Here is a 26,127-nt window from a genome sequence, read left to right on the forward strand (position 1 = left end):
AAGAATCTTTCCAGCTCCCACAGGCACTTGATCCAGATGTCGCAGCAATACTCTTACATTCTACGCCAGATTCACAGTGTCAATGAGAAGCTTGTCTTTTGGGACACGCTGAGCTATACAGCAGTGAGGTGTGGAGGGGTGGCAAGCATATTTCATTAAGAACAACTGGACATCAGTAGAAAAGAATTATCATTTGTCAGTAATTACTGCTGAGGAAATAAAGCTGTCCCTTATGATATTCTGAAGTGTAAAATTTTGACCAAAGGGACTTTCCTTAGGTTTCAGTTAAATTTTGCTAATAAAAGTGCTGGTGAGAACAGAATTAATGATGGACTGGTTAGATGCTTCCAGAATGAAATTTTCACTGTGCAGCAGAGTGTGCACTGATATGAAACTTGCTGACAGATTAAATCTGTGCCGGACCGAGACTCGAACTCTGGACCTTTGCCTTTCGCGGGCAAGTGCTTTACCATCTGGTTAGATGCTGTTTGGAATTGCAAACTTAGTGCTGTACTCGGAGAGCTATACTATTTCGGAATGCTATTATAGGGCACATCACATCAGAGATAAAGACCAAAGTTACTGTGTTAAACGTAGACCTAGTTGTTATACCTGGAGGTACAACTTAAAAATTGCAGGTGCTTAATGTCTTTTTACTCAAGCCATTTAAAGACAGTCTCCAAAAATGGGATTCCAGAAGAGGATCACACACTCACCCCAATTGACAGGATTAAAAAGTCATCAGTAAGTCTCTATGGATTGTAGTGAAAGCAACATTTTAAGAGGAGACTGACAGTTATAAAACAAATACTGCTTGTGTTGTTAACAATGACATGGGTGAAGACCGTTACTAGAACATTGGTATTCCTGTGTAATTTATCAAAATTTAAAGAAATGTGATAGGGGAATGTGATAATGTCCATATTGTGAACAGTTTCTGTAAATGAATAACGTGAAAATGTGACATAATATTTCTCCCTGGGTTTCTTGCAAAATACACCGTGGAAGAGCAACATGCTAGATTCTATTTTCATACATTCCTGAAAAACCTTTAAGTCTCCCATTGCAGACTGTTACCGAAGATCTGAATGTACAGTGTGTTTCCAGATGTGTGAGTGGGTTGAAGACATCTCCAGTAGTAGAAGACAGTAAATTGGCCTGGATAGCGAATTTTCTTTAGGGAAATAGGTATCCCCTGGAGTGCCCTTGAGAATATCTTGGGCATTATGTTGCCAAGCAGTATTACCGTATTTACTCGAATCGAAGCCGCACTTTTTTCCGGTGTTTGTGATCCAAAAAACTGCCTGTGGCTTAGAATCGAGTGCAAAGTAAGCGGAAGTTCTGAAAAATGTTGGTAGGTGCTGCCACAACTAACTTCTGCCGTCGAATATATGTAGCGCTACACAGGCATTCTTTGCAGGCACAAAAATAAATACTGGCACCAAAACCTCTGTGTCAGTAAATAAATTTAAAGAAAAGATGGAAGATGAGCTTTTTTCTCCGCCCCGAGTTTCGACCACTTCATTTTCATACATTATCCAATAAAGTAAATACAAATTCCGTATTGTTTATCTTCGAATGTAACAGCATTTCAATGTACTACGGAAATCCGACTGGCAAGACTGTTTGGGATGTTTTTCAATATGACCAACTCTACGTTCTGAATTCTTTCCTACCTGTGAGAAGAGATGGTTGCTAATAGGAACTTTTATGAATTGTGAATCACATCCAGTATTCTCTTCACCATAAGAATAATATGAATATAAACATTTTACCATGTATTCTGTCATGTTTGCTGCTATCTCATGTAAATCCTGTTTGCTAATAAGCTACAAAACTAGAGTGAGACAACAGCAAACGCGGAAGAATATACATATCATGTCATGTTTATATTCGTATTATTCTTATGCCTGTATGCCTAGTAGTGATAGAAATGAAGCATGGCAATTGACTAGATTTTCAAATCTACGATGACTCTAATTTCTGTACTAAAGAGGCGTCTGCAAGGATTTCCAAACAGAGAAAAATTTTCGCTAAACTCTCGTTCAGAACATCTTCTATCATACGCAGTCTATTATTTGATTCTTGTTAATCATTATCAAAGAGAGCAGCAGTGTAAGTAACAACGAATAGCAGTCTCTTGCCATTGTTTCGCTAATGAGACGATCCCCCCCCCCCCCCCCCCCTCCTCCTCCTCCTCCTCCAAGCCATGCCGTGAGTGGGGACAGACCGTAGCAAAAACTATGCAGTACTTTGTAACAGCAAACTGCTTTCAGTGACTGTGATGTCACAGTTCACATTTCTAGCAGATTGCTGTAAAATATTACTAATGGTGGCTTGAGAAATGTTACTTTCAAACTATATTTCCTTTTACACAAATGAATTATGTTACTTGTGAAAATGTGTGATGAATTTCTTATATCGTGGAGTGTTTGATTCTCGTTCAAAACCCAACGCTTTGAGGACCAACCGCTTAGAAAAGTTTTGGGCTCAGGAGACCAGCCACTTACACCATTATTGAAAGTTTTACTGGCATAGTTATTGTCAATATACATTAAAAAGTAATGTGCTAAAGAAGACCAGTATTATATGTGAAACTTAACTTTTCTTGTAGCCGTACTCTATGTATATAAATTTAAAGCATTAACTTTTCCTATTTGTATGTTCTTGCTGGTTAAACCATGTTGCTGTTAGCAGACTGCATCAAATGTCCTATGCTGTATGCTGTCATTGGCTGGCGAGGTCATGTGAGACGAGCTATGATTGGTTGAAAAGCATTGCAATTTCAGTTTCAGTGCTCAGAAGCTGTCATGCTGTGTTAGGTGGATTTGTATTTATACTTTGGTAATAACGAAAGTAACGTCTTGTGTATTGTCTTGCATCAAAGGTCTTTCTGAAACGCATTTTTGTGAGTTTTGTTTCCTAGAATACTGGCAAGTTCTATGCCAGCGTATAAAACCATCACCATTTAAAGAATTGAGAAGTATACTTTTAACTGAGAAATCCGGAAAGATTCTGGGATTTTTTGTCTTGTCTCTGTTGTAGCATGTGCTTGTGAGTTGCTGTTGGGAAATCAAATATTTGTTGATGTAGTCTCCTCGGGTTATCAGCGAAGTCAAGACAAGATTCTGCAAGAACTCTGAAAGATGTGTTGATAACTCGAAGATTTCATCATCGAAATTCCCCGAGAAAGCTTGCATTCCCATATGTAATATTTGTGATTGTTGCAGTATACAAGTGTCCACTAGGTAATTGGGAAATGAAAAAGTTGATGAACTTCTGTCAGACAGAAGGGATTATTAAGTTGTGGCTATTTTAATGCAAATTTCTTAAAGGAATCTTTACAGGAAAAGTGATTTATAGATGCTTTTAGCCATTCATAATTTGGTTTTGATTAGATTAGATTAGATTTACTTTCATTCCAATTGATCCGTAGTGAGGAGGTCCTCCAGGATGTGGAACATGTCAGAAAAACAACAATACATGACAAATATTTAAACTAAAACAAATAAGCTAATGTACCATTCCACAGGTCCCAAGTGGAATGATCGTCATTTTTTAATGAACACTAAGAGTCATTTTACAAATACTATTGCACTGAATTTAAAATAAAAAAGTTTTATATTTATTTATAAGGTAAGAAACATGTAATACAACTACTGTAATACTTATTTACAATGAACACATTACTGCAATGAAATGGTGCAGAAGTTGGATTATACTTACACACACACACACACACACACACACACACACACACACACACACAAATTTTCAGTGAACACATTACTGCACTGAAATTGTGCAGAAGTTATGTTGTACTTATATACAAATCAGTTGGTTTTCCTCAGAAATTCATCAATGGAGTAGAAGGAGTTGGCCACCAATAAATCCTTTAGGCTTCTCTTAAACTGAATTTCATTGGTTGTTAAGCTTTTTATGGCTGCTGGCAAGTTATTGAAAATGTGTGTTCCTGAATAATGCACACCTTTTTGTACAAGACTAAGTGACTTTAAATCCTTGTGAAGATTATTCTTATTTCTAGTATTGATTCCATGAATTGAGCTGTTGGTTTGAAAAAGTGATATATTTTTAATGACAAATTTCATTAAGGAATAAATATATTGGGAAGCTGTAGTTAGTATCCCTAGTTCCCTAAACAGGCTTCTGCAGGATGTTCTTGAGTTCACACCACATATAATTCTTACTGCACGTTTTTGTGCCCGGAAAACTTTAGCTTGGCTTGATGAATTACCCCAGAAAATAATCCCATATGACATTATGGAATGAAAGTAAGCATAGTATGCCAGCTTTTTCATTTTTATATCCCCTATGTCTGACAAAATTCGCATTGCAAACAGAGATTTGTTAAGACGCTTCAGCAGTTCTGTGGTGTGCTCCTCCCAGTTGAATTTATTATCAAGCTGTAATCCCAAGAATTTAACACCGTCCACTTCTTCTATCTTCTTGTCATCATATGTTAGACATATACTCTTGGGACACCCCTTACAAGTTCTGAACTGCATGTAGTGTGTTTTTTCAAAGTTTAGTGACAAAGAATTGGCTAGGAACCAGTGATTAATGTCTACAAATATTTTATTGGCTGATCTTTCTAAGACTACACTTGATTTGCTATTTATTGCAATGTTTGTATCATCAGCAAACAAAACAAACTTGGCATCTGGTAATGTTACTGATGAAAGGTCATTGATATACACAAGAAAAAGTAAGGGCCCCAAAATGGAACCTTGTGGGACCCCACATGTAATTAGTTCCCAGTTGGATGATGCCTGATAGCTTGATACATGTCTCTTTCCTAATAACACCCTTTGTTTCCTGCCAGAGATATAAGATTTGAACCATTTTGCAGCATTTCCTGTTACACTATAATATTCTATTTTACTTAAAAGGATATTGTGATTTACACAGTCAAATGCCTTTGACAGATCACAAAATATACCAGTTGCCTGCAATTTTTTGTCTAATGAATTAAGTACATTTTCACTGTAAGTGTAGATAGCCTTCTCAATATCAGAACCTTTTAGAAATCCAAACTGTGACTTTGACAGTATGTTATTTGAGATAAGATGGTTATAAAGACGACTGTACATTACTTTTTCGAAAATTTTTGAGAATGCTGGCAACAGTGAAATTGGACGGAAATTTGATGCTATTTCTTTATCTCCCTTCTTAAACAGTGGCTTAACTTCAGCATATTTCAGCCATTCGGGAAATATTCCACTGATAAACGACTGGTTACACAGATAGCTTAATATGTTACTTAGCTCAGAATCACATTCTTTAATTAACTTTGTTGATATTTCATCATACCCACTAGATGTTTTTGATTTTAAAGATTTTATGATGGACATTATTTCTGTTGGGGTAGTGAGGGTCAAATTCATATTATGGAAGTTACTTGAAATGTCTGGTCTAAGGTAATCCATAGCAGCATCTACCGAACCTGACAACCCCATCTTTTCAGTAACAGTTATAAAATGTTTGTTAAAAAGTTCTGCAACACTATACACATCTGTCACCAATGCATCATTTACTCTTAATGCTATTTGTTCCTCTTCATGTCTGGTTCTACCGGTCTCCTCCTTCACTATATCCCATATTGTCTTTATTTTGTTATCTGATATGACTATCTTTTCCTTGTAATATATTTGCTTTGACATCCGTATTACAGTCTTTAATATTTTGCAGTATTTCTTATAATGTGCTATAGCATCAACATTGGAAATGTTTCGGATTGACAGATACAGTTTTCTTTTTGTTTTACAAGATACCCCTATTCCTCGAGTAATCCATGGCTTCTTTGTAGACTTTGCTCTAACCTTGGTAAGTTTTGGGGGAAAGCAGTGTTCAAATAAGGTAAGCACTTTATTAGCAAAAATGTTATATTTTTCATTCATGCCATGAGCACTGTAAACATCAGTCCAGTGAATGTCTCTGAGGAGTGTCCTAAAATAATCAATTTTTGGCTTACTGATTACCCTCTTGAGCTCAGATTTAACAGATTTTATATCCTGTTCAGTATTAACATTTAACAGAAGGAACTGCATGTCATGGTCTGAGAGGCCATTGACTATTGGTTTTGTAATATAATTTTGTTCATTTGACTTTTCTATAAAGATATTATCAATGGCTGTTTGTGAGCAAGTGGTTATCCTAGTGGGGAACTTTACTGTGGGAATTAAGTTGAATGATAGTGTTACTAACTCAAATAGGTTCTTATTGGGAGAGTCTTTAAGGAAATCTACATTGAAATCACCAGCAACCACTATTTCTTTGTTTTTGGTTGTTAAATGGGCCAGTGCAGCTTCAAGGTGGTTTACAAACAGATTAAAGTTACCTGCAGGTGCTCGATATACACTTAATATTATGAAAGATTTTTTGTGAAAATCTAATTCTGTTGCACATGCTTCCATATGCTGTTCTAGGCAAAATTTATGAATGTCTATGTTCTTAAATTTATGACAGTTCCTGATGAATGTGGCAACTCCTCCTTTCTCCATTTCTGATCTACAATAGTGAGATGCTAACCTAAACCCTGTAACACTTAAAAGTTCTATACCAGTGGTCACATGATGTTCAGAGAGGCAGATTATGTCAGCTGGGTTTGAAGACTCTAATTCATCTATGCAGATAGTTAATTCATTAATTTTATTTCTCAGTCCTCGAATATTTTGATGCAATAAAGATAGCTGACATTTCACATTGACTGACTTAAAATTGGATGGAGTTAAAATATCTGCTGACAGTTGAAAATTCTTAACCAATGGCTGTTTATGTTGATGTAATAAGCTGGAATTATGTTTTTTGATTTCTTTCTCAAACTGAAGGTTTGTCTCAGTTCTAACCTCTCTTAAAATTTGTTTTTTTTCTGTCCTCCCTACCCTAAAAAAGGGTCTTTTCTGAATCCTATAACCACTGGTATTTTACCACTCATGACAGTGCCTCCCCCCTTTAACTTTCCTGCTATTTCCCCAGCCAATTTACCCTTCCCCTTCCTGTTGAGGTGAAGGCCATGCCTAGTATAATCCCACCTACTGACAGAATCAACATGAACCACACCAATGTGTGACCCCGCACCCGACATGAGCAGCCGTTCCAGCTCCAAATTAACTCTCTTGACAGAAGAGTTCAAATGAGGTCGGTCATGGCGCCCAAGAACAGATACAAACTCAACACTGGTATGCCTCGATGCTGATGCAATCTTCGCCAGGTCACACTCTATGCTGTACCCAGGATCTCTGTCAATACTGTTACCTGCCCCACCCACTATAACCACGGTGTCTTCCTTAGTGAAATCTTTGCAAAGTGATCCTAAATCCTCTGTCACCTGCTCCAGACCAGCACTAGGTTTAAAAAAATTGGTGACCTGGTATTCTGATCCTAGTTCATCCTGCAAGAGTTGGCCAACACCTCTTCCATGGGAACTACCTAACAACAACACTTTCTTTCTCTTTACTGATTTCCCTACATTCTTACTTTTCAATTTGCTGCTGAAAGTTTGTTGTGCCCTGTCTACACCTGTAACTGCTTGAGGCTCACCAGCTTCTAACTGAAGCAACAGGTCAAATCTATTTTCCACATTCACCATAAAGCTGTCAGACAAAGTTCTAGGCCTGTTCCTCCTGTTGCCTGTTGCCACTTCCCACCTCTCTTTACCCTTCTCCCTCCTTAACCTGTCAAGATCTCCCCTGGCCTTGTCTAACTCAGCCTGAAGGGCAGCAATTTTCCCCTCCTGTTCCAGTATCTTCCTATCTCTACTACAAATCCTACAAAACCACTGATGAGTCTCATTTACTTCCCCTATTCCCACGCCACTACAGTCACCCACATGGAAAAAACTACAGCACCCATCACACCAAAGCCCCGACCTAACAATTCTACGGCAAGTCAAGCACTTTTCACTCATGATAAACGTAATAATTTATTAAGAATAAGTCAGTTAAATTACAGATAAACACGAAAATATGGTTACACAAATTTGGCCTATACGCAACTGTGTGTAAACAAAAACAAAAGTGCAAAGTTTCCGAAACAACAAGTTAAACTTTACGCTACTTTCCGGAAATGCTAGTTAAATAATGAAGAGGTACGCTAAGTTAAATTGCTGGAGAGAGCAAGGAACAACTAAACGAAATTCTATAGATTTGCTGCAGCAGAACGTAAACAGAAAATACGACTGTACGGTCTTTTCGCGTTTTCTGCTATATTACGTAATGAGAAATGAAACCTTTAATGGTACACTTAAACGGCACACTAATACACTTATTTACCACGTAATCAGTACTAATCTATGTGTTTTATAATCTAAAATAACTTATCTTTACGAGAACACCAAACCTCGCGCTAGTCGCTTGGCTGCAGGGCCAGTTTGCAAAGAGCGTATTGCCAATTCCAAATTCAACCTACTTCTTAATGAGTTTGTATTCATTTTTAAAGTAGTTTCCCTAAAGGGATGATATAAAAGTGGAAAGTCCTTAAAGAAACCTTGGGTCAGTGCAGTTTATCAGTCTCTTCACAATGAAAAACAGGATTTGTACAAAATAGCCAGAACAAGTAACGACATAGATATAAAAAAACAGTGCTGTAACATATTAAGAAAAGTTATAATAAAAGAGGAGTATGCACAACCTGTCTGAATTTGACAGATCAGATATTAAAATCAGATCCTTAGGGAATGTTGCTAAAAGAGGAACAGGGAAAGAGATTGTGTGCGATGACATTGTTTCTGTTAAAGACAATGGGGGCCTTTTAAAATGCATAATGTGTAGCAGACACTTTCAGTTACTACAATTAAAAATAGGGGAGAAAATTAGTGCTAATGGTTTGGAAGAGAAAGCAAAACAGTACACTGAAGAAGAAATACAGAGAACATTTTGTGAGTTAAAAATTAATCTCACATCCACATCTGAAATAAGAAATGTCATCTTGACTCTAAAAACCGGAAGTTTATTTAGATATGAGAACATCTCCAATAAGACCCTGAAAGTAATGACCCTAGAATAAGTAATGTTCTTAGTCACTTATTATGTAATGCATTGTTAACCTAGTGTATTTTCCCAGAAAAATTAAAATATGCAATTGTCAGTTCTCCCTATGAAAGGGAAACCACAGATATAAAAAATCACTAACCAGTGTCACTCCTTATATCATTGTCCAAAATCTTTGAGAAGGCAATGTACACCAGGTTTGTCACCTATTTGTTTAGTAATGGAATGGTTAGACAAGCAGTTTCTATTTCAAAAGCACCATTCTGAGTTGACTATTTATAAATTTACTGAGCCCATAGTATTATCTTTAAATCATAAAATATCGCCAGGTCTTTCCCCGCTTACTGAAGGCATTTCATAGTGGTAGCTCTGTTAGAGAACTGTTTTTATGGACGTATTTAGTTCTGCAAATGCCTGGTTTATTAGTTCTTATGTACAAAAAAGTGTGCAGGAAGTTATCCAAGGCTGTTCAAGTAACAGGGAGAGAGATGCCACATTACAGCTGGGGTCATTTCGTGTCATATCAGCACACAGACATACAAGTTTCAGTCAGAACAGCTCATATTTTTATCAGCTTTGATGTGTTCATTGCACTTGTTGAGAGAATGTATTCTGGCGCAAGTACGACACGAATTAATGGCTCTCCGAAGGTCTAAAGATGTGCAGAAAATTCGCCAAATGTTGCTGACGAAGACTGCTATAACTTCTGTTCCAAAAGAGAGAGAACTGTGAATCGAATAATTTTGGAAGGGTTAAGAGCAAACTTTAAAATGATATCCAGCATGGCCGTATTCAAGCAATGTGTGTAATTAAGGTCAGTGACTGTGACTTTTGACCTTGAATATCTCAAAACATGTCGCCTGAAAATTTTCTGGAAAAAAGATATTTGCTTCTTCATGTTATACAAAAACATAAAAAAATCAGCTTGGGATGACATTTGGATTAGGAGGTATAAATTAATTCCTACAGCTATGTGATAACAATAAAGCTGTATAAATGACACTATTATAAAAACGATAGGTGCTACTGACCACATAGTGGGGATGCTGAATCGTAGATTGGTACAACAAAGCTTCTGGCCAAATAGGCCTCCATCAGAATAACCAGGCGCATGTGTCTCTCTCTCTCTCTCTCTCTCTCTCTCTCTCTCTCTCTCTCTCTCTCTCTTCCCCCCACCCCTCCCCCCTCCCTGGCTGCCAAGGAGTCTGGCCTACATGAAGTACTTAAAAACAAGTTAACTATTAAAAAGATAATGTAATAGCAACACACTAAGGTAGCAATGTGAACAGGCCAGTAGCAAATTTCTGTAGTATGCTGAGTACAAATGTTGACGGGTGACAGATTACAGAATGTGCGATAGATGTAGGGAAAAACTGACTAAGAAACAAGGGCCTACTGCTGAACCAACTACATTGCAGCAGATAACGAATAGGAAATCTCTTATCTCTTAGCTGGCAGACCCCGCGAAAGTTGGATTCTTTTGTGTGTCATATGACCAGAGTTTAAAACAAAGTTGCCCAAATGGGAGAAGTGGTTTGTTTCTGGGAGGAATGAAATCAGTCTGTATCTACAAGAAACATTTATGTTTTGTGTTCTGTCAAATCTTCGGAGTTAAAATTAAGTTCCCTGGAAGATCTGAATGAATGGTTTGAATTTTGTCACCTGAAAAATCATTCAAATTTAAATTTGAAGACCAAATGTGAGCTTCAAGATGTTGGATGATTTGTAATCATTGTGGATTTCTTAGGGCAGTATGGTATTTTATGAAGGATTTTTCTTCAAGAAAGGCAACCTTCTCAAACATCACTGGCTTTTCTTAATTTGCTCTAAATTTTGTTCTATGATATAGATTGGAAATATGGAAGTCATGAAAAGAGCATTTGAACTTCTTCCACCTTTGAAGTAAGCTGCTGGAGTACATAAGTCCACCAACACTAGAAACTCTGAAAGGATTATATGTCATATAGAAGACAAATTCCCTTGTACAAAACTTCAATTTTTTAATTAATTATAAATAAAAAATGAGGAAGTTTTCACTAAGCATCAGTCAAATGGGCTACCAGTTCCCATTTTTGTACTAGGATTTGTTAAGTTTAATGTAGATCATTGTTTCTCTGTTCATAAAGAAAACTGGTGTCAAAATAGTAACAAATTCTAGCAAATTACTAGCTACTGATGTTACCAAAGCAATCATAAAAGAAGTCATCATTTGGATGTTAGTTGTGGTGCCACTGATGCTAGCAAGAACAACACAGAAAAGGATATCCTTGTTAAATTAGTGTGCAAGTTTTTGCAGTCTGAATACAGTCTTAATGAGGTCAAACTTAATCACATTCTGACTAATTCACTGCGAAGAGCAAACCGTGACTTCAAGTTTGTACAGAAGCTGTTACGCATGTTTCATGGAAATGATGCAGTTGAGAGGCTTTTCTGCCAACAATGAAGTTTTAGTTGAAGACGTAAAAGATCGTTGATGTGGAAAGAAGTGTTTACAATGCAGTACAATCATTAGACCATTTACTTTATAGTAGTCATTTATATGAGCTGCAAAGAATGCTTCATCAAAAAGAGTACAGGCCTTAAGTGTCTAATCTTAACTGGAGAACAGTTCAAGAAATACGAACTTAAAGATAAAAAAAAAAGAATAATAGGGAAGGCAAACCAAGAAGCTGAAATTTTACACACTTGAAATTTCAAGTGTAGCTGAGAAGTACGGAATCTTTTACTGTGAAATTTAGACATTTGACATAAATTTTGTACTTTAATAATTGTTATATTGCTCAAGGAAAGTTGCAAGATTACAGTAAATTACTGTGTTGAAACCATTTTAATTTTAATTTATGTAATTGTGAAGATATCTGAAAATAGGTATCCACATCCTAGTTGAGAGTTGAATGGTTTTTAGCATTTGTTGGTTGCTCTACTACAAGTCATACACATAATGGGAAGTTAGAATACCAACAATGTTATGAAAAGATAAACTGCACTTTACCACATAGAGGAGGCATTCTGTGAGAAACAGGCACAATGAAAAGATTACTAAACATTAAGCTTTCAGCTGAAATGCCTTCTTCGGAAATAGAAAACGCGCACAAATTCACAAAACCACAACTCCATTACACACATGGCCAAGGTGACATGACTGAGCTGCAGTTGTTAAAAACTCCTGTACTGTAGAGGAATTCTTGAGCTGAGGTTATTGATTACGTGAAAAAAAGACGTGCATCCAACCATATAAGTACTATTTGTTATTTAACTAAATTGAAATCCATTGGGTACAGGTGGTGCACAATGACTGTTGAATGTTCAAATGTAAAGGCCAAGCAGTGGGTCACAGAATACATAATTTATTGCAGATCTGTGTTTCGACCATAACATTTTCATCATGGGTGCTAAAATACAAAAACAGAAAGAATGAAGAACAGACATGTAAAATGTATAAAACATGGTAATGTAAATCCATATAAGTGGGGACATAGAGATGACACACCATTACCAGAAGATTAATATAGGCATAACCACGTCAGAACCTAAATGTGTGGTAATTTACACTAGCATTTACATGGCAGAAACAAAACTAAAGCTGTTGCTTACAACCAGCGCAGGCAGCGAGGATATGCATCATCGAGGACCTATAGTGCTCTCTATTGAAGTATACATCTGAGAACATGAAGCTCAGTTTTATTGAAGACCATAACATTTAAATGAATCTTAATATGGCTTGTGTCTGTATATGTGCGGATGGATATGTGTGTGTGTGTGCGCGCAAGTGTATACCTGTCCTTTCCTCCTTTTTTCCCCCTAAGGTAAGTCTTTCCGCTCCCTAAAAGCCCACATCCTTTCGTCTTTCCCTCTCCTTCCCTCTTTTCTGACGAAGCAACCATTGGTTGCGAAAGCTTTAATTTTGTGTGTGTGTTTGGGTTTGTTTGTGTGTCTATCAACATGCCAACGCTTTCGTTTGGTAAGTTACGTCATCTTTGTTTTTAATATGCAGTATATCTGAGATACGCAAATTACATAGTGAAAGCAAACAAAACATTTAAATTCAAATACAGCCTTAAAAGATAGTTGTCACCCTACGGGTCACATTGCAACAAAACCATATCGAATTTTATAAGAAGTCTAATAGCATAAAAATACATTTATAGAAGTTTTATATGGCGTATTTCATTTATGCAAGACAAAATGTATGAGGGATGCTGTGAATGAAACCTGAAAAATCTGCAGTCGTATAAAATAAAGTAAATTAGGTGCACAAGAGGCATGAGGCGTAGAGATGTAATAATCTAAAAGTACGAGGGTAATCCCAAAAGTAAGGTCTCCTATTTTTTTATAAGTACATTGACCTGTTTATTTCTAAAATTGTTTACATCAGTTTACAGCTTGAACATTTAGCTGTTTTTTGACATAATCACAATTTCTGTCGATGCATTTTTGTAGACACTGTGGCAGTTTTTGTATGCCCATGTCATACCTTACTCGCTGCCATGCTGTTTAGAAAGTTGTGAACCTCTTCTTTCACCTCGTCATCGGAGCTGAATCGCCCGGACCACAATTAATGTTGACAGGTACTGTGAGACTCTGAAAAAACTCAAACGGGCAATTTAGAACCGGAGAAGAGGAATGTTGAGAAAGGGCGTGTACATTCTCCATGACAACACTCGCCCGCCCACACATCGCTCGGCAAACCGTTGCTCTCCTGCAACATTTTCAGTGGAACGTAATCACCCACCCACCCTATAGTCCTGACTTGACGCCCAGTGACTATCACCTGTTCCCTTGGTTAAAAGGACATTTGGCTGGAAAGCTATTCAGCTCAGACGACGAAGTGAAAGAAGAGGTTCATAACTTTCTGAACGGCATGGCGGCGAGCTGGTATGACATGGGCATACAAAAACTGCCACAGCGTCTACAAAAATGCATCGACAGAAACGGTAATTATGTCAAAAAATAGCTAAATGTTCAAGCTGTAAACTGATGTATACAGTTGTAGAAATAAACAGGTCTATGTACTTATAAAAAAAAAATAGGAGACCTTACTTTTGGGATTAACCTCGTGTTTTATGGGAAAGAACCTAATGTTTGAATGAAGTGCCATTTACACACTTCCATACTTACATCTGTTACATAGCTATTAAGTTGTTGCTAATAGGTACATCAAAACACTGCATCATAATAGAAGCAATTCACAAACCTGCACTTCGAAATTTTACTAGGAACTCTGTTTACTTGTCATATAAGAGAACCTTATAGAAAGAGCCATTACAAACCTTTAAAGAAACTTCAATTTTTAAAGATGATGATACGGTAATACAGTGCACAAAGAAATGACAATAACAGCTAAGGAACTTTTTCATATTCAGTAGTGCTGCACGTCACGTGTGGCATAATTTCAAGTTACATACAACGATTTTTAAGATAACTGCTAAGTGAAATGAAAAGTGGGGATTACAATATTTATAATGCCAGTTAATGTTAAAACCAGTATTGAATACAAGAGGACTGTGTTTTGGAAGACACAATCAAAACTGAAATAAATACAAATGGCACACTTGAACATTAAATTTCCAGTCTGTTGTATAAGGAAAGGTCAATGCTGTTGTTGGACATGCCTCAACATGGGTCGAGGTGCCTTATCTTCTTATAAGATGCTCTTCAAACAGCTCCCAAAAGTAGATATTTTTCAGTAACAAATGCTCTTTACCTGGGGGAACACCAGAAGATTTATGATGACAGAATATCTTTTCTGCCTCCAAAAAGATCATAAACCCTCCCTTTCTGGGTCTGCAGCTTAGAGTGTGTGTGTGTGTGTGTGGGGGGGGGGGGGGGGAATAAGGAACCTATGTCTGCAGCAAAATTAGACTTACTCTCCGTATCCCTTCTCTCCAGTGTATTTCTTTTAAATGCCTGCCTGTCACATGTAGTGAGCATCACACTCTGGGTACTGGATTTTATATATTACGGATGCATGAATATTTTTCTTGTAGATAAAATTGACCAAAATCAAAGATACGTAGTCTTCTGTTGAGAAAGAAATGTTATCTTTATATCTTATTTAAAAATTGCTGCTAATGTTCCCTAATGTGGCAAAGATATGTACTTTATATTATTCGTGTTTTCCAAATTACTATTCTTACATGGTTCTGTCATTCTTATATTTACTAGTGTTTTTATTACAAGTATATATAGTTTGGTGGATAGTTATTCATTCTAGAAATGTTATTAATTGTATCTATTTCTAAGTCTCACTCATTCTGAGACAGTGAGTTTAAATAACTGGTGCAAGGCAAAAATTTTTTATGTTGAATTGTATGATTTGAATCATAGTTGTCTCTGTGACAACATTCACCCTCTTTTATTTCTTTGTTTGTTGTCCTCGGTGTTGATGTGCTGCCTAAAAGAGTGGGGGGTTGGAAGTGCAGTACTGTCTACTGTAAATGATGTAGCCGACAGATGTACAGTTGTGTTTCACAGTTGTTTACTTTGTTTTCAGCCCCACCCCATCCATATACACATTTAATATGGCCAGTGTACAATGTGTCCTTTACCACTCCCCCTCCCCTTTTCCTCAACCAACCAACCAACCAACCAACCTACCTAATTTTGCAAGATTGTGCAGAACAAAACAGACTGTGATCATTTTGGCGATTTCTGTTTGGAAAAGTCTTCCTTTGTTTTGGAAAAACTGGGCAATGTCTTTCACATGCCCGATGCACCGTTTATCACCTTTTCCTTTAAGTGAAGTCTGCTGTAAGATTTTGGAATGGTTTTATTAACCCTGATGCGATGCTGTGCCCTTCACCTCCTAAAACTAAAGCATTACACTGGTTCTCTTTTTGTATCTGGCACATATCAGGGCTTTTCCATATCCTCACATGATGGTTCGGGCCATAAAAGCATTGACACTAGTGAACATTTCATTATAATCACATGTCGTTTGCACGCTGATACTAGGAAAACCCTTTTGGCTAATATATTCATCTCCATGTACTGAAGGTTTATTATAGGTTTGTTTGTTTGTTTGTTTGTGTGTGTGTGTGTGTGTGTGTGTGTGTGTGTGTGTGCGCGCGCGCAATTGGGAGAGCCCCCACTGCACATGGAAACGTGGTATCTTGACTGCTACTTCACTTCTACTGTTTTGAGTTTGCCTATGTTTCTGGAAAATTGGATCAGAACAGTGCTTTTTGTTAACATAGTGAACAACATATGAAAATGTCAGTGGCACAGTTATTGGTGTATGCCCAAGTCTTCTCCTACACCATTATGAAAATTTGAGTCTGCTAAACAGTGCAAAAATGTTTCCATTTTTCATGATTTTCCGGAAGTGAGTAATTCGCCAGCTGAAGAATGATTTCACTCTTAAACCTGTACAAACTTTTCGGTGTCTGTCTTTTGTATTTCTTCTGGCTACATATATCATTTGTTGCCTTTTCAGCACCATAAATTCTGCCGTTTTTACTAAAAACACTTGGTAACACTCAACTACAGCAGAATTTACCCAGCTTAACGTGTGCTTCAGAGCTTACTTCAACACACTGAATATGTTCTGCTTGTGAGGAACTTTGTTACCTTTATTCATACAAAATCAGAGATGTTTTCTGTGTTGAGCAGCTTTTTCACCACTTTACTCAACTGAAAACAATATTGGATGAAGTATATTCTCTGACTTGCTTTATTCGTGGTAACCTGAGAATTTTCCCTAAAAGTCAGAGTATAAAATACTTTCTCCATTCCAGATGCTTCTGAAGCAGGAATTGACAGAGCAAAAAGTTGCATGTGCTGGTGCACAAATCCACACACGTAATACAAAAATAAGATTTATATACGAGGGTCACTCCAAAAGAAATGCACACTATTTTTGTAAAAATACAGTTTTCATTCTGCATGTGTGAAAGTTTCGCAGTGTGTAGATATATCCCTCCTGCTTGTTTTCAAACTTAGTTCAACCTGTTCCTGTGAGTGGTGCCGTCACAGCATGTCTTCAAGATGGCTGTTACACTTGACATTTGTCAGAAGCAACGTGCTGGCATAATATTCCTGTGCTGTGAAAACGAGACAGTCGGAAACATCCACAAGAGGTTGAAAAAGGTGTATGGAGATGCTGCTGTCGATCACAATACAGTTAGTCGGTGGGCAAGCAGGCTATATGATGAAAGCGGGCACAGCAATATCGAGGATTGTCCTCGCAGCGGCAGGCCTCATACAGCACGCACTCCAGACAATGTGCAGAGAGTTAACGAATTGATGACTGCTGACAGACGCGTCACAGTGAACGAATTATCACGTTACGCTGGGATAGGCGAAGGAAGTGTTTGCAGAATACTGAAAGTGTTGGTTTTAAAAAAGGTTTGTTCCAGGTGGGTTCCCAGGAAGTTGACAGTAGCTCAGAAAGAAACAAGAAAAACGGTATGCAGTGAACTTTTGGAACAGTACGAGAATGGTGGAGATGAATTTCTTGGAAGAATTGTGACAGGTGATGAAGCCATGTTTCATCACTTTTCACCAGAGACGAAGAGGCAATCAATGGAGTGGCATCATGCAAATTCACCCAAGGAAAAAATATTCAAAACCACACCTTCTGCTGGAAAAGTTATGGCTATGGTGTTTTTCAATTTCGAAGGACTCTTGCTTGTGGACATCATGACAAGTGGAACCACCATAAATTCTGATGCATATGTGACGACACTGAAGACACTTCAAGCTCGACTGAGTCGTGTTCTACCACATCGGAAAAAGCAGGATGTTTTGCTGTTGCATGACAATGCACGGCCACATGTCAGTCAAAAAACCATGGAAGCGATTACAAAACTCGGATGGACAACACTGAAACACCCGCCTTACTGTCCTGACCTGGCTCCATGTGACTATCATCTCTTTGGGAAACTGAAAGACTCTCTTTGTGGAACAAGGTTTGAAGATGACGACTCCCTTGTGCACGCTGCCAAAAAGTGGCTCCAACAGGTTGGTCCAGAATTTTACCATGCGGGTATACAGGTGCTGGTTCCAGGATGGGGTAAGGGAGTTGAGAGGGATGGAGATTACGTGGAGAAATGAAAATATTGTTCCTAAAGGATGTATCTACATACTGTAAAACTTTCAGACATGTAGAATAAAAGATGGATTTAAAAAAAAGTGCGCATTTCTTTTGGAGTGACCCTCGTATGTTTTAATGTTCTGTATCTCCTCCTAACCACTGAACAGATTTCAACCAGACTTGGTACACACTACTCTCAGGCAACAATCACTGTGGTGCTAAGAATCACTTGCCTATCAGTGCAGTAGATGTGACATCATAAACAGTGAAATACATGGAAAAACTGCTACATCATGCTTGACATTTAAATTTCTTACTCCTGTACTATTAACACTGTTTGCAATAAGTTTTGCAGAGAGTGTCCACATATGCCGCTAAATGCACCTACAAAATTATATCGTACCACACATAGTTCAAGAGATAAGACACCATAAACACTGAGGTGTGTGAAAAAATGCTGCACAATGCATGGAGTTTTAATACAGTTTTATTACTGAGACATTTCTACAGTTGAGTCAACTTAAGGAAATCCCTGATGCCTGGCAGTGGTTTTAATAACTTTCAGTTGTGATGTGCAGATGGCAGTAGGTGAAAACAATAGCTGTTCATAGAGCTGTGAAGAGGTGTTGGCATAGAACTATACACAAAATCACATTGTAGACACATGGAGCAGCTACCGCCAGTATACAGAAACCGTCTTAAGATGATCTCACACAGACTACTGTAGAATCTCAAAGGTGTTTTCATGAATGCATTGAAATGAAATTTTTTCAGTACTACACTATCAACTCATTCCAAAAAACTTGAATCAACTACACAATTAAAATGAACTTGATACCAAACCACAACCTGTCATCCCATTCTATCCACAACCCAAAGACCCAGTTGCTCATGAACTGCCTTAGAACAAAATGACCAGTAGTAGTAGTAGTAGTACATCTTGAAAACCCATAACAAGTACTTTTCCACCAGTTACGGAATGCAAAACTTCATCATGGAATCCCCATAGTTTGCCTTCTAACCAGGACTAACAAGGGGACTGTATGTACTTGCTCACCAATTTGATTCATATGGATAGGGATTATTGATTGGGGGCTAGGACTTCAATGTATGTAAAAAGGATGGTGAAACTATCAACTATTTTCGAGAAAGTTAAGTCTGAATGTAAAATATAGTGCATATATAGTAATGTGTCGTTGCTAGCAGCCAAGGAGTGCATAGCCAACAGAGCTTACTGAGTAAGTGCTTGGTTTCATAAGATGTACTCTGGATTGAATCTTGCTCCCACTACTTCCCCCTTCACACAAGATTCTAATAGCAGGTTAATTATGAATAGGCAGATTATCAGTAAATAAGGAATCATTTATTGTTAACATAATCTTCACCTTGAAAATTTGGACTTTTCTCTAATGTGCCGGTAGTGGTTCACCATTACAACCATATTCCTGCAGGTACGTTTCAACCCACCACGAGCCCATTTTCCCAGAATAAGTACAGAAATACAGGTATGGTATGACTCACTGTATGAACCCATTTTCCTGGTAATCCTGTAGTTTGTTTTGACCCACCACAATAGTGGCTTGTGCACAAACAAATCACAATTGGTGGATGGATAGAGAAAAGGAACAGCATTTACAAACATGAAAAATACTTCATTTTGTGTTAGCCCCCGTGTTAATTACATGTCAATGCTCCAAGATGTCTGATTTTACGAGTAAATGTATTGATGCGCCTGGTTCTTCGACAACAAGAGAATTTGAACCTGATAGTGAAGCAGAATTGCTTCAGAAGTACAATTAAAAATGACACTTCTGTACAGTGAACAGCTCCTTCTCCAAAACAATCTCATTGCTTCGAAACGTGTTGCTGTAATAACACAAGAACATGTGGAAATTGGAGAAGAAATATTTTGCAGAATTTTTGAAACTCTAGCAGGGAAACAGTTCTTGGTAAAAGATGAGCGAATTGCTCACAAAGATATTGATGAAGACGGTGTGTGTGAATAAACTGAAGAAGTCGCTCCATTTTCGTCAGATTCTGTTTAGGATGGCTGGTAAATTGTTCCATTCACGCATTATAATAGTCATCACACTGTTTTCCTCATCCCCCTGAACACTTTGTGTTGTACACTGCCAGAGCTGTCCCTGCCATCCGAGTGGTTACTGCACATTGACGTGGAACATACAGTGGTCATATCACTGGAGCCGTATATTACTATTGAAAAGGCAGTAAACAGTGTCACATCTATGTCTTTTGTCGGTTGCATGAGAATTTGAAATAATAAGTGTCTGAATTCCTTTTAAAGTAGTCATCATTGTCTTTGTGAAAATTGAAATTGTCAGTATGACAAAAACAATTTTTTGTACTGAAGGTTGGCTAAGATATATCACCAAAATTTTCTTGGTAAAATACTATAACTTATTCTAAATAACATATCTTTAACTCTATATGAAGAGAATTTAGGAAAGTGGACAGTATTTTCCAGTATCATGGCAGTAATAAAAACAGTGATTTACCATTATTTGTGACCACATTTTCAATGTTCATTGTTTTTTCCTGCTAAATTTTTTGGATGTCATTCTCATTGACTTTTTTTGCTCCATATAAAATATACTTTTTACAGTACTCTGAAGGCTATATGGATTGCTTGTTTCAGGTTCCAGTTATAAAACCAATGGAACTGATGGTTGAAGCTTCACCACGGAGAATATTTGCTAATGCACATACTTATCATATTAATTCAATTAGTGTCAATTCCGACCAGGAAACATACCTGTCTGCAGATGATCTTCGAATAAATTTGTGGCACTTAGAAATTACTGATCAGAGTTTCAGTATCCTTTTCCATCACAAAAAATATAACTCAAATTTATGATTCACTGGCAGATTGCTAATTAGTGATCACAAGAAATAAAGGTCAGCGGTATTAATTGTTACTTTGCATCACTCCCTGTATGCTAGGCAATGGGCTGCGTGATGTGTGTACAGTTTTAGAGGGTTCTAATTCTAAGAAAATGTGTAGAGGGTATAATGGGTCCAGAATGAGATTTTCACTCTGCAGCGGAGTGTGCGCTCATATGAAACTTCCTGGTAGATTAAAACTGTGCCCGACTGAGACTCGAACTCGGGACCTTTGCCTTTCGCGGGCAAGTGCTCTACCAGACGAGATACTGGCAGAAGTAAAGCTGTGAGTACCGGGCGTGAGTCGTGCTTCGGTTGCTCAGTTGGTAGAGCACTTGCCCGCGAAAGGCAAAGGTCCCTAGTTCGAGTCTCGGTCGGGCACACAGTTTTAATCTGCCAGGAAGTTTGGTATAATGGGTAGTACTATGTTTAAAGGCATCTAGCCGTGTGTGTCGATAGCTTGAAAGTAACTTTGAGTACTAATGTATACCAGTTCTAAATTATTTTACAGTTTTTCTGTAATTTTTGTGGAATTTTCAATTTTTCTTGCATGAAGATACCCAGTGTAAAACATTCTGAACAATGTTTTCACATCTAAAAACTGAGATAAATGCAAATATATGTTGAAGTAAAATATGTGAACCTCTTGTAAATTATCACTGAAGAACAGGATCAGTGGTGGAACTATTTTTTAAACATTGTTGAGAGATTCAAATGAATGAGAGATCAACATGCTGCTTTCTGAAACTAGTGTCAGAACTTGTGAAAAACCATTAGCCTTTGGCATATTCTATATGAATGAGTGGTACATGCAATTGTCACATCTTTTGATTTCTTTCATGTAATTGCTTTGTAGAAGTTTTGTTGTGGAGTATATAGGAATGACTATATTCTGCCTGGATCATCTCGTCAACTTCACAACTTTATAACTTTAAATAACAGTCTTCCAATTTTCTCCAAATTTCCCAGGATGTGTGAGGATGAGCAGGCACTTTATCATGAGACCATACACTATTCTAGATTATATTCTCAAAAATTTTATTGCTGCAGTCAGAGAAATTCACAGTTTCTTCAGTTCAGTGTGTCTGTATCTCATGCATCAGTATTGCTTTCAGCATCTCGGTTTAATATCCCCAACAATGCTTAAAAGTGTTGAATACATATTGCACCTTTACCTTTTCAGCTAAGAAACAGTTTAGTGCCAATTATGAAGATGAATGTTGTGCTTTGTCTGAAACTTGATGGTGGTATACTTTCTTCTCCTGGATCTATTCTGAATTTATCAGGTGTCAAATGCATTCCATGAAGTAACTTTTTCTCACTTCTTTTTTCTTTTTCTGTAGGTGTTTGACGTATCACTGTTTGTGTAGGAGTGTTCTGATGTTAAAGCAGTCACAAGATTAAAAGCTTGTAGTTAGATTCAGTACAGTCATATTATGTGATGGGATGATTATTCACAGCTTCCTTTGGGCATTGGGTGTCAAAAGTTATTTGTGTAATAATCTACTTTTATGAATCAAGCTGAGCACTGCACAAATAAATAAGTCAAATAATTAAATAAAAAGGAAACTATTTTATCCAGTATCTATCATAAAATGAGTGAATTAAGTTTCTATCCTTAACTTTGTGCTTTAGATATTGTAGACATAAAACCGACAAATATGGAGGAGCTTACAGAAGTTATAACTGCTGCAGAGTTTCACCCAGTTGAATGTAATCTGTTTGTGTATAGCAGTAGTAAAGGGACAATAAGGCTGTGTGACATGCGAGCGGCAGCACTCTGTGACAGGCATGCAAAGAGTGAGTATTACTGTTCTTTATATCAGTAAAAATTTGCCAGTATTGTTCCAGCTCCTTCTCATATTGAATATTCAATGGTAATGTACACTGAGGAAATATGAATGACCTTAGTGCACACGTTTCATTACAAAATTTACACACACACACACACACACACACACACACACACACACACACCCCTTATAATTGTGGAAAATGTGGCTTACCTCAGAATAAGAGCATGTAATTTGAGGCTTATTTCCAAATTATGCTTCCTCTTCAAAACAACTTACTCCATCAGTAATGGTCGTTACATTGTCTAATATGGTATTTACCTTTTGTTTCAGTGTTTGAAGAACCAGAGGATCCAACGAATAGGAGTTTCTTTTCAGAGATAATCTCAAGTATATCAGATGTAAAGCTATCTAATTCTGGTCGTTATATGATATCTAGGGATTATTTGACAGTTAAGGTTTGGGATCTTCACATGGAAACCAAACCTATAGAATCGTATCCAGTGAGTAGACAAAATGCTTTTTCAACATGGAATGGCAGTAGTATAGGAACATGAATATTATTTCCAAATGTACTACTGTTTTGCCTGTTATCTGCTTGCTTAAAACTGGATTTTTACTTTCCTGACTTTTTTTAAAGACAGAGAATAAAACCGAATGCAGATGGTACCTCTTGTTTGCAATTGTTATTAAACACCTTGTATTTAAATTCTTAATTAAAATCAGTTCATGTTTGCTGACTGTAACTTGGTTATAACTGTTCATAATTAGTTAGTAACTAATTTTTTTGTAGATGCATGAAGCAATAGACAAACTTTGGCATTTTGTAAATGTGTCTGGTTCAGAAAGATTACTACTTGTGTCAGAGATCAAGATATGATACACAAGGATATTTCCTTTCAGGTTCACGAGTACCTGCGATCAAAATTATGTTCACTATATGAAAATGACTGTATCTTTGATAAATTTGAATGCTGCTGGAATGGAAATGATACATCAATTATGACTGGATCATACAATAATTTCTTTAGGATTTTTGATCGCACAACGAAGAGAGACCTTACTCTGGAGGCATCTAGAGATATTGATAAACCAAGAACTGTTCTGAAACCTCGGAAGGTGTGTAAAAGTACAATAAGTCAATTAAAACTTCCACAACTACTCATTTTTTAAGACATCATTATGAGAGCTTGGATGGTATGCCCTACTGTAGGCATTTGTGTAAACAAGCACTACTGATATAAAATTTTCCAAAACATTATACTTTAATGTCTGTAGAAACTAGTCACTACAGTCATTAACCATGGCTCTCATAATTTCTAAACTAATGTTTCTCTCCTACATAAAAGCACAGTAAATAATATTGCTTATTAGAAACTGTTGTTTTACCTACGTAAAAGTAATTGACATTATTATTCATAATTTACTAACAGGGAGTAGAGGTGTCCGTACCTAACTTCTCTGATTGTGAAACACTTTCATGTAATAATTGTAAGTGGATGACTGCTGTTGATATATAAAGAATCAGCACTACAAAGAAGAAAAGTTTATTGCAGGACTGATAAATGTTCCAGACAGTCTCACAGTTACATAAATTGATGTAGCTACACCACAAGATTGACAATATCAGTGCCAATAATTTCCCAAGAAGTGCATAAATTTGCATTACTTCATGTGAAGAGCATCAGAGTATGATTCAATAAATTTATCACTGTGGGAAATGTTTTGAAATGTCTTTGAGAGTCCTCATATGAGACAAAGAAGGGGATTAAAGTGTTGAATACACTACACCGAGTAGTGCAAAGATTTAGAGAGAGAGAGAGAGAGAGAGAGAGAGAGAGAGAGAGAGAGAGAGAGAGATTGCACACTTAGGTCCAAACATTTAATTTCCCACCATCTGGGGCAAATGACAAGCTTACATCTGATATGTTCTGTTGTGTGAATGTTAACTCTCTTGGGCACATTTTCATATTGTCTCCAGATAGCCCCCCCCCCCCCCCCCCCCAAATAATCAGAAGACAAAATACACTTGCACCCCTTGTTGTTTTGCATGGCACTCACAGCACAGGCCTTCCACCTTCTTGCTTCCCACCGTTGAAGAGCAGTTAGGGGATGGCGATTGCATCTTTCGACACAATCTAGCACCTGTTCATAAGCACGGCCTTCGGCGGAGTGGTTGCACGGCAATAACGTCCCTGTAATGGACTGGCCTGCACAGAGCTCTTACCTGATTCCTATAGAACACCTGTCTGGTGTTTTGGAACTCCAACTTCATGCCAGGCCTCACTGACTGACATAGACACCTCTCCTCAGTGCAGCACTTTGTGAAGAATGGGCTGCCATTCCCCAAGAAACCTTCCAGCATCTGATTGAACGTATGGTTGTGGGAGTGGAAGCTGTCATCAAGGCTAAGGGTGGGCCAACACCATATAGAATTCCAGCATTACCGATGGAGGGTGCCACGAACTTGTAAGTCATTTTCAGCTAGGTGTCCGGATACTCTTGCTCATAAAATGTATGTATGTGGCTGCTAAACAATGAAAAATAAATTTTTAGGGTTGTTCTTGCATTTTGTGTAATTTTTTCCCATAACGTTTGTACTGGTATGTAGTTTTATGTAACAAATTGAAATATGTTGGGGTTGAAACGGAACAAAGTGCTTTTTCTGTGAATCGCTTTTGGTCCCTTTGGTATATTTTGGTCGTAAAGTGTGGACGTGTTACAAACTACTCCATTTAATTACACTTTCAGTTAAAAGTAAAAATGATCATTCTAGTTTCACCACAAACGTATTTTTTAAGTAACCAGGAAGAAATGCTCCCTTAAATATTATAGATATCTGCAGGTTTATAGAATTGCATTCTATATGTTCAACAGGTATGCACAGGAGGTAAACGGAAGAAGGATGAAATCACTGTTGACTGCTTGGACTTCAATAAAAAAATATTGCATACAGCATGGCACCCTTCGGAAAACATAATTGCAGTGGCTGCTACAAATAATCTGTTCCTATTCCAGGACAAGTTCTAGCAGAATGGCATGAGAGAAACAAATTGGGTAAATATCATCATAAACCAAACTCATTATGTAGATTCGGAAGATTACTTTCTGTTAAATTCTGTGTCACGTTATCTGAAACCTACACGCCATTCACAATCTTCTGTATTGCTTATTGTTTCAACTAAGTGCTTTCAGAGACAGATTACCAAGAGTATGCTGCAAGACTATAAACCAACAAATGTGAGAGTATCCCAGTAATTCATGTGTTTTACATGTGTTCTTGATTATCTCCCTGCTGTGTAGTTATTTTAAGAGTGCTCTCTGTTTGGTACTACCCTTTTTCTATAAGTTCGTTATGCATGAACTGTTGCTTTTCTGAGTCTTTCAACAA

General features: G+C 37.3%; 1 protein-coding gene across 3 annotated transcripts in view; it reads left to right on the forward strand.

Annotated features, from left to right (window-relative positions):
• LOC124605130 (protein phosphatase PP2A 55 kDa regulatory subunit) overlaps positions 1-26,127 on the forward strand; it is an 82,158-nt gene that overhangs the window by 50,318 nt on the left and 5,713 nt on the right. For all 3 annotated transcript variants that reach the window (XM_047136611.1, XM_047136612.1, XM_047136613.1), the window contains exons 6-10: positions 20,699-20,876; positions 22,579-22,743; positions 23,070-23,239; positions 23,640-23,855; positions 25,614-25,793. In XM_047136611.1, the coding sequence (XP_046992567.1) occupies positions 20,699-20,876; positions 22,579-22,743; positions 23,070-23,239; positions 23,640-23,855; positions 25,614-25,766 (882 nt within the window). In that variant the 3' untranslated portion in view covers positions 25,767-25,793. The remainder of the gene's footprint in view (positions 1-20,698; positions 20,877-22,578; positions 22,744-23,069; positions 23,240-23,639; positions 23,856-25,613; positions 25,794-26,127) is intronic.

The sequence above is a fragment of the Schistocerca americana genome, chromosome 3 (genome assembly GCF_021461395.2).
Source record: "Schistocerca americana isolate TAMUIC-IGC-003095 chromosome 3, iqSchAmer2.1, whole genome shotgun sequence".
Lineage (NCBI taxonomy): Eukaryota > Metazoa > Arthropoda > Insecta > Orthoptera > Acrididae > Schistocerca > Schistocerca americana.